The sequence below is a fragment of the Malus domestica genome, chromosome 10, assembly GCF_042453785.1.
Source record: "Malus domestica chromosome 10, GDT2T_hap1".
Classification (NCBI taxonomy): Eukaryota; Viridiplantae; Streptophyta; class Magnoliopsida; order Rosales; family Rosaceae; genus Malus; species Malus domestica.
This window is the reverse complement of record NC_091670.1, coordinates 297,445-307,633: the sequence shown is the minus strand read 5'-3', so window position 1 is coordinate 307,633 and position 10,189 is coordinate 297,445. Positions and strand designations below refer to the sequence as shown.

At 38.3% G+C, this 10,189-nt stretch overlaps 1 protein-coding gene across 5 annotated transcripts; it reads left to right on the top strand.

Moving 5' to 3' along the window:
• Nucleotides 1-5,425: 5,425 nt before the first annotated feature.
• LOC103430797 (probable beta-1,3-galactosyltransferase 8) lies at nucleotides 5,426-9,539 on the top strand. 5 transcript variants are annotated; one of them, XM_029108996.2, is made up of 8 exons: nucleotides 5,426-5,768; nucleotides 7,203-7,513; nucleotides 7,831-7,898; nucleotides 7,999-8,213; nucleotides 8,323-8,668; nucleotides 8,740-8,865; nucleotides 8,955-9,064; nucleotides 9,210-9,539. In XM_029108996.2, the coding sequence occupies exons 2-8, from the start codon at nucleotides 7,295-7,297 to the stop codon at nucleotides 9,356-9,358; spliced, it is 1,233 nt and encodes a 410-aa protein (XP_028964829.1). In that variant the 5' UTR covers nucleotides 5,426-5,768; nucleotides 7,203-7,294; the 3' UTR covers nucleotides 9,359-9,539. The 5 variants fall into 5 exon arrangements, with proteins under 5 accessions (XP_028964829.1, XP_028964830.1, XP_028964831.1 ...); XM_029108997.2 differs by having other exon boundaries at nucleotides 7,194-7,513; XM_029108998.2 differs by having other exon boundaries at nucleotides 7,189-7,513.
• Nucleotides 9,540-10,189: the final 650 nt, after the last annotated feature.

The following is a 10,189-nucleotide window of genomic DNA, read 5'->3' as shown; positions in this document are numbered from 1 at the left end:
AGCGGATAGATCCACCTCGCGGGTTCACTATGCCTCACTTCATTCCGTACAAGGGAGACGAAGATCCAAATCGACATCTCAAGCACTACCGCAGTACCATGATCCTCTACAGGAACAACGATGCACTTATGTGCACAAATTTTACCACAACTCTATAAGGCGAGGCGCAAGACTAGTTTCACACTCTGCTGCCGCAGTCGATCCGGAGTTTTAACAAACTTTCATTTGTTTTCACTAAGGAGTATTTGTCTAACCGCTCAATCAAAAGGACATCTGACCATCTCTTCAACATCGTAAAAGACCATTGGGAGACAATTTGCGACTATGTCAAGAGATTCAAATAGGAGAAGGCCAAGATTGTTAGTTGCAATGAAGACATAGCAATAGCAGCATTCAGAAATGGACTTCCCACCGAACATCCTTTATTCAGAAAACTGATCATAGAAGAAGAACTGACCCTAGTAGCTTCGTATACTTTGGCAGAAAAGCATGCACTATGGGACGAGGCCAAGCAGTCTAACAAAAACGAGTCAGAAAAGAAGCACATGGAACGTTCCCCAACCAGAGAAGACTCAGCGCCTGAAACATTCACCAAATTCACAATTCCAATTGGCCAAATTCTCCGCAAGCTCAAGAACAAACCTTGGTTCGAACTGCCGCCACCCATGAAAGGCGATCTTACCAGGCTATATCATACAAAGTATTGCGCATTTCATCAAGGACCAGGCCACACTACCAACGGCTGCCTGAAGTGGAAGCAGTATCTTGAGAAGTTGACAAATGAGGGCCGATGTGACGAGTATCTTAACAAGTCAACGAAACGACCTACACAAACAGGGGAAGTCTCCATCACCTCTAAACCTCGTTTGGGGTTTTTCCAAATAAGTTTGAAGTCTCAAACAGCTCGACGAACAAGGCTTCACAAGCCGAAGATTATCTAGTTTGTTATGCAGTTTCTGCCTTCCAGAACAGTAGATTTATTTCTTTATTCTCAATGAAGATTCAAGAAGTTATTCACAAGCATGGCTCAACTGCTGTCCACAACAACTGCTAAAAACCCAAAAGGGTCTGCTCTCCAGTGCGAGAGGGTAAACTAATTCCCCGACACCCAAAAGGGTCTACTCTCCAATGCGAGAGGATAAACTAATTGCTCTCCAGTGCGAGAAGGTAAACTAATTCCCCAACACCCATATGGGTTTACTCTCCATTGCGAGAGGATAAACTAATTACTCTCCAATGCGATAGGGTAAACCAATTCCCCGACACCCATTTGGGTTTGCTCTCCAGTGTGAGAGGGTAAACTAATTGCTCTCCAGCGCGAGAGGGTAAACTAATTGCTCTTCAATGCGAGAGGGTAAACTAATTCCCCGACACCCATCTGGGTAAGCTCTCCAGTGCGAGAAGGCCACATAGCTTAAAAGATCGAATGCTTGAAGATCAACTAGGCAGCAAATGGTCCAGCGGAAGTAGCCACTTCTGCACTTAACAGTTCGCTCATCCGACACTTCATCTACAGAAGCTTCGATCTTGGCAGCTCTATCCTTGACTGCTCCATCTACGGCAGCTGAGAAATCAAACTCAAGCAGTTTCCTCATTTTTTATAAGCAGCCCAGACGTGGCAGCCCAAACCCTTTGCCCATGCCATGCCACTTCCTCGGCCCATGCCGAGCCAATCCTTGGCTTCAATCAAGTCGAGCAGCATAAGCAATGGCCCCTGCCACACCACCTTCTTGGCCCATGACAAGCCGACTCATGGCCCCTGCCAGCCGATGTGTCGCACCATCCTGACGGCTGCACTTCCCAAGAAGAAGACAAGGAGAATTAAGTTTTCCTTACATCGGTCCGGCGCAGAGAGGAAGAAAAAAGCAACGAAAGATGGTCATTTGCACGTGCAAATGTAGAAGATTGCTAGGGGAGGGGGAACAAATATCCTCTAAGCTTTCTCTCTCTTGTAGGGTAGAATAAATCACTCTCCAAAGTTGATTTAATAACCCACTTAAGGTGGACTTAAATAGGCTTTGAGAGAAATTTATTTCCCTTTCCTAGAAGGATCTAATTTCATATTAAAAAGGGAATCTACATCAAAACAAGAAGCAGTCCTAAGCTTCCTAGAGCAAGAAGATCTCTACACCTGCTACCCTTTCCTACGAGCAGCCCAGCAGGTGTGGAGGCATTTGTGGAGCCAAACATAATCACAAGGCGACACGTGGATTTTTAGTAAAAAATGACCAAACTACCATTGAGACACACTGGGATTCCTACATGCGAGCAACAGAAAAAATGCTCCAAAAAAGGTAACAATTCAAGATTCATCTCATCAAATCCCCTTTTGCAAGGTAACCTCCAAAATATTCACTCCAAAATTATGTTAATTGGTTAATTAATGGATTAATCCATTAAATATCAATTAAATCATCCAATTAACCACAAAATACATCCAATTTAACCCCAAAGCTAGTCAAAGGCCGGCCATCCCCTTTGCTCTTTACCTTTTTTGTCTTTTCCCACTTTATTACCCAAATTAAGTTAGTCAATTAATTCTATAACCCCCCATTTATTTCTTTCATGTTTAATTAGCCAATAAATTGGCTAATTAAACCAAAAATTCAACCAAAAACCCATCAATTGGCCGGCCACTTTCTCTCCAAAGTGGACCGGCATAGCCCTATAAATAGGCTCCCATTTTCACCCAACACTCATTGGAACACTCTTGCAAAAATCCCAAAATTCTCTAAACACTATTTCTCTACTCATTGGAACACTCTTGCAAAAATCCCAAAATTCTCTAAACACTATTTCTCTCTAAATTCTAACTTTGGCATCGGAGGTTCTTCGGCCAAAGCCCCCCCCTTCATCGTGGGCGCGTAAGGCTCTTGGCCTTGACCAAAGGTGTTAATTGTTTTGTAGGTGCAATTTTGTCCAAGATCAAGGAGGAATAAATTTGCATCCACAATCGATAATTATTTAATCTTGCGTTTGCAAACTAAGACGATATGTCTTGATTGTGATTGATTTATGTTTTACAAACTGAACTCAAATATATTGATTGTCAGGCGAGAGTACATTTGTAAAAACAAGGTTTATTTTTTAATGGTATCTATCTAGCGGGCATGCAAAGCAACCTTGAAAAATATTTGATCAGACAATCGTATTCATGTGTTTCTCGTACGATACTGCTTAATATTTTGGTATAGGCTCGGAGGTGATTTTAATCATTTTACTTTCAACTGCAAGTCTGTAACTGATTTTAAATGTGGACATATAGTGACATATATTCAAGTTCCATTGATATTTGATGCTGTATGATGACACATTTCCTTGAAACTTACTTGATATATGACGATTGATCACTGGAGATATTGACCAAAACTGGCAGCATGAACACTTATGAAGCCCTGACCTTCCTCTTTGGTTATTATCTTATTTGGGAAAATATTTCCGTAATTCCATACATGTTTCAGGTAATGATTTATTATCTTCTTATATGTCTAGTTCAATTAACAGCACTCATACAAATAATTAAGTTTAATCATCTCAGAAGGTATGCCAAAGCCCTAATTGGTGATCTGCTGATGTTCATTTAAACTGGCATGCATGCTAAAACCCTAATTGGTGATCTGCTAATTACCCTTAGTCATATGGCGATGAATCGAACATGAAAGATCATAGATTAGTAATTAATCGCATTAATCTTGCAGTTGCAGATGTGTTGTTGTGGAGGAATATAAGGTGTATATTGAGAAATGTGGGGTGTATAAAAGATGTGGGGTGTATGCACAAAATATAAGGTGTTATTGAGAACGAGGGGTGTGGGGGTATTATGAGAAAGTATGTGGGGTGTATTAAAATAATTTTTCAGTGAAAAAGCAAATGTGAGGTCTGTTAAATATGTGGGGTTTATTCAATAATTTGCGGGATGTTAATATAATAAGCCTTTCTGCAATACTTTCTTTGATTTGTTGAAAAGAATTTTTTTTCCCTTTTTTTTAATTGTTTTTAATATTTATTTATTTTTATTTGCCACATCATCAAAACATGTGAGCTTTAGATTTGTCACGGCCTCACTTAACGGTTAAATTGAGAATTTGACTAATGAACGTAAGAAATTGCAATGAAATGAAAGTAAATGTATGAAATTGAAATATTTTAAAGATGTTGTGTGAGGTTGTAATTACACTCAAACCTGAGTGGGTAAAATATAATTTAACCTTAATACTAATCATAAATTTATATGTAATGTACTGATGATAGGCTGGCGATATTTGTTCAGGTTCTTTGGTCTGCTGAACAATCGCAATTTTTCATTTCAGCATCAAAATACACAAGTATGTTAATTACCCGTTTAATCTTTTGAATTGAAATACTTATTGGGCTGGTTTTATAATTATCATGGTTGATGTGTTGTGAGTGTTTGGTGTTAGTTATAGAGATATTTGGGTTTACCCTACTTGATGGCATATGAAGTTGTTTCGCGCAATCTAATCTAGTACAAATGGGCGTAATGTACTCTGTGCACATCAAGCGCATGTATCACTAAGAAATACGTATTAGTATCATCAGCCTCCCTCGTATCCCTCTATAGCAGTACTAGTTGGTGGCTAATTACTTTGTGACCAAGAAACCTCCTAATTATAAGCTGTGGGTCTCCCCCTTGTTTGTTTTTCAAAGATGAATATGTCGATGGGGGCATGCATTTAATCAAGTGGGCTTTAGGTCTTTTACTTCAGTAATATTGGAGGCAACACTGCAGGAAATGTTTGACATTTCACCAGTACCCTAGTAAAAGCATGACGCCATTAAATAAGCTTTAAACTTGCCTTAATTATACAAATAGGGAGGTGTAAATTTTCTATTTTCTATATTTGATTTATGGGGACGAATTGATAATTACCTACATATATATCATATGCCCGGGTTATTCCCCACAAGGATTTTGGCCTCACGTTTACTGTATGCTCCACCAACCAAATCATGTCATTTGGAGTTTCGCAAGATGCATGGTAACTAGCTTAGAAGACCAATTAATTAGATTAAAAATTATGGTTGAACCAAAATTTTGGCGTGTTGTATCCACTAACTGCTGTATATATGCATGCATGATGGATGATCATGAGCGTTGTCACATTCATTCGTTCATTCATTCATTCCCCAAATTAAATAGATCAATCGAACCTTTTAATTAAGCATCTAAAGTACACGGTACACCCCCAAAATAAGGTCCTGTGTCCCAATCCAACGTACACTTTGAATTGTTTCAATTTGAAATCTCCAGTGTCCAATTTTCTGCATACTATCATATATATGCTAACATGTACTGTTAAAATTGTAGACACGAACAGAATCACGGATCGACAAAATAAAGATCTTATATGTTATAGGTCGGTTTGGTATATATATATATATAGAGAGAGAGAGAGAGAGAGGGAGAGAGAGGGAGAGAGAATCTCTAGACACACGTTACATATAAATGGCACATTTGAGGATAACCGAACCAAACCAATGAGCAACTTCTCTCTTGAGTTAGCTAGGGCAGACACTTTGTTGAACCATGGAAAGCACATGATGGAACTGCCAACCCTAACCCTACCCATCCAAAGTCATCAGCCTTCTAATAAAGGGATGCATTATAGAGGAAGCTGATGAGAGAGTTAATACCAGATTAAGAAATTCAAATGCCCTCGATGACTTCTCTCCTCCTCCTCCTTCCATATTAAGCGCTTCTGATAACAATCTCCGCGATCCTGCAATATATTACATGTTTTATTAAGGTAATTACTCTCCTTTTCTTTGGTTTTCGTTTCTTTTCTTTTCTTTTTTTCCACAAGCTGGTCTCTTGGATTTTTCTAACAAAGGTAATAAGAACTCATGTGGTCCATATAATTTTTCCATGGTAATAATTCCTGCGTAGCTAGATATATAGCGGATGATGATGTAGCTACATTAGCGATCAGCTGTCTGAGCTGATTCTCCACTCCATATATGGATCATTATACAAATACACTTGGAATTAATTTATTTACAATTTTATATTATGCTCCTTCAACGGTAGGATTTTTCTCTAGACATGGAATTGAGTGGTTTAATTATATATGTCCATATTTACAAGCTTAAAAAAATGCAGCATGGCACGTGATCAACTAGTTCATTGACTCTCCTCCATCAAGTTCAATTGGATCTTTCATTAACATGCCTCAAAATATGTGGTCAAGATATCATTGCACGGCTTGTATCATTTATTTGAATATATAGACCTAGCTAGAAAGTGATTGATAATGAGGTAAATATTGGTATGAAAATTTGATTGAGGTTAATGTTGGTTAAAATTTAATTCAGTGTACCTAGTGTTTAAAATATCGGTATGGGTGGAAATATCGATATGCAAATTTGCGAAAATATTGATGGATATATTGATATCGGTTGTCTTTGATATAAATGATGGAAGTTTTCTAAAAAACGTGGAAATTGAAAATGAAACCTTAGGGAATGTCATATGGCAGTTTGTCAATCATTAAATAATATGTCAGAAATATCAACGAAATCAGTCAATTTTATCTGAGATTTAAGAATTTCTCCGATATGGACTTCACCCCACCTTTCCATATCTTTCTTTAATTTTGTAGATATTTCTACGGATATATTGACTGAACAGAAGAAATTTCAAAAACTGAGAATACTTAACCTTAATTATAATAAGTTGTCATTTAATTAGTTTACTTGTTAAAGTTGACAAGGAGAAAAGGTAGGAGGGTAATTTCCGTCAACATCCCATTTTCCCTCACATGACATGTATACTTCGTTGATGCCAACTTTCAAGGTAATAATATTAATGGCTATGAGGGATTGAAACTTACACAAATTAATATATATATGCACTTACATTCATCAAAAGAAGTCAAAGAAGATTGCAAAAATATGAGTTTTCTTGTCCTCTAACAATTTCATCTAATCAAGTAGTTCAATGTATGTATATATCAAGCTCCAAGTCCTAGCTAGTCCTTTAGGATACATAATGTGAATAGGATTGCTGCGTGCTGTACAAGAATACTATAAACACCATTAGACGACTGATCAGCATTAACCAACATTAATCCTCTCAGATCGATCGATACATATTTTTCTTCTTCATGATCTTCCCTTTTGCTTAGCTATGAATATGGTCTTCATATATAGGGCCCTAACCAAAAACAGATTAGTGCTCTCAGGGAAGAATCTGGTCGCGGGATTGGGACGTGTGAAAATCTGTGGAGGGAAGCTGTGGCAGCTTGGAAACAGCCATTACTCACGGAGGAAGATCATGAGGGGAAAGCAGGTTTCAGGAAGAGTGCTGTTGGTGCTATGTGTTGCAAGTTTTCTTGCAGGATCACTGTTTTGTACCAGCCGCATGACATGGACGACTCAACTGCATTCTCCAAATAAAGAAGCTGATCATCAGTTTCCCATCATTTCCAGCCGCATAAAGAAGCTAGAGGCCTCATCATCAGTCGCACAAGATAAAGATTGCGATCACAAGCGGGTAATTAATTATTAATTAATTATAAGCAACTTATTCACCAGTAGTATTCATGAAGTCGTCAAGTTAACATCGATGAACACCTCATCAATACTCTAGTATTTATGCATAAAGTACACAAGTGTATATGATGAGACGGTTCATGTGTTAACCATACAATTTCAATATCGATCCTAATTAAGAGTCATAGATATGGTCAGTTGCCAAGTTCATCATATATAGTCCAATTTCATAACCTTGTTTGTTTGAGAACTGACTAGGTAGTACACACAGATGCATGCCAATTTGTAACATATTTATTTTCCCCTTTTTTGAATCAGAAATTGGTTGAAGGAAAATCCGAGGATGATATTACGGCGGAGATGACAAAAACCCATCAAGCTATCCAGTAAGTAAAGCTCTACCCAACAACTATGCTCTCCTTTAACTTGTGTATTGTTTTTTGGGTTAAAAGCTTTATTAAAAAGCAAGTACCTAATATTAAACAGATCGTTGGATAAAACAATTTCAAAGCTGGAAATGGAAATAGCAGCAGCAAGAGCAAGCCAGAGATTAGAGGCACAACTCAAGTTAGACGACGGAGCATCAAATAATAATCCCACTACTCATCCTAAACAAAAAGCTTTCGTATTCATTGGAATCAACACAGCTTTCAGCAGCCAAAAACGACGAAAAACAGTTCGAGAAACCTGGATGCCTAGAGGTCGTTGGTTAAGTTCTTCTTAATTATAAATTATGAATAATTTCACAAGAACATCAAAGCATGTAGAATTAAATATTAGCAACTAATAATATTGCATTGCATCTGGCAGGAGAGAAGCTAAAGAAGTTGGAGAAGGAGAAAGGGATTGTAATAAGGTTTGTGATAGGGCAGAGCGCAATGCCGGGAGGCATGCTTGATAGGGCGATCGAGGCAGAAGAGGCAAAGCACAACGACTTCCTTCGGCTCAACCATGCGGAGGGCTACCATGAACTCTCCACCAAGACCCGCCTGTATTTCTCCACCGCCATCTCCATTTGGGATGCTGAGTTTTATGTCAAGGTCGACGATGATATCCATGTCAATCTTGGTATGCTAGCGACCACACTTGCAAGGCACCGCTCCAAACCCAGAATTTATATTGGTTGCATGAAGTCAGGCCCAGTTCTCTTCCAAAAGTGAGTGAGAACCTCTATATATTTTCATTTCAAACAATAAATATTAAATTTGGGGTGGGTGAATGCTGCAGAGGGGTGAAATATCACGAGCCAGAGTATTGGAAATTCGGAGAAGAAGGAAACAAGTACTTCAGACATGCGACTGGCCAAATCTATGCCATCTCAAAGGACCTGGCTACCTACATCTCCAACAATTTGTGAGTACTAGAAGCTGACGTGTGGTTAATTTTGGTCAAATGATTGGGCTTGGGCTGCTAATTACTATATATGTATTGGATCTTTGCAGGCCAATATTACATAGGTATGCAAACGAGGATGTATCATTGGGTTCGTGGTTCATTGGGCTTGAAGTCGAGCACATCGACGACCGCTCCATGTGTTGCGGGACCTCTCCAGGTATAACTCTGCCGATCACGGAGTAACACTGTTGCATAGGGTAGCGATTATTACACTTACCGCTTTAATGTGATACTGATTGAATTCTTGTGATGCATGTGTTAATTAACGTGGGTAAAATGTATGTATGTATGTGTGTGTGCAGATTGCGAAAGGAGGGCACAAGCAGGGAATGTATGCGTGGCATCATTTGATTGGAAGTGTAGTGGAATATGCAACTCCGCGGAGAGGATGAAAGACGTGCATAACTTGTGCGGAGAAGAAAGTGGTGCTGTTTGGAACGTTGAACTTTAAGTTTCAACTTTCATTTCATATTAAATAATAATATAGGCTCATCATAGCTATCTATATGCATGCATGTCTATTCTATAATTTCTATTATTCTGTAGGTGCATTGTTTAATTAGTATATATGGATGATATGGAATTATCAATTTATGGACGGAGAGGGTTACATGAAATCCTTAATTTGCTAACTTTACTAACTTCCGAAAGATTTGTGCACCTCTTTTTCCTTGTTAATTTGTTTACATTTTAATCCCACTACTACTTTTGTCTTGTAATGGAAGAAACATGACTTTAGAATTAAGGTAAATCACATAAAATTACCTCAATTATGGGACAAACCACAATCTCATACCTCATGTTTTAAAAATTACAATGTCATGCCTTATTTTACAAATTTATTGTAATGTCAGACCTCTGTCAGTTTGTTTGTCAATTTTTTTGTTAAATGATAATGTGGCTTGAGGCGAGGCTCACTCCTCCAACTGGATAAAAATATTAATAAATTAAAGATAAAAGCATTTAAATATTTTACATTAAAAAATGTGGGACCCACTAGTGGCAGATCCACAGAGGGACCTGTAAGGTCCTAGGACCCCTCAAAGATCCTTGAATTGTAGCTTGAATTTTCTGGGGATCCCTTGTACCGCGCGGTGGAAGAAAGAAAATTTTGCCCTTTTTCAGCCTTGGCCGAAAACACACGTTTTGGCCAACTGATTAAAACTTTTCCAAAAAAAAAAAAGACAACATCAAACCCTACCGTTTGCTTCCTTTTATTTGGAGAAATTAGATTTTCATCCCTCCTTTTGCTACTCCATTGATTAAAACCTTATTCATTTTC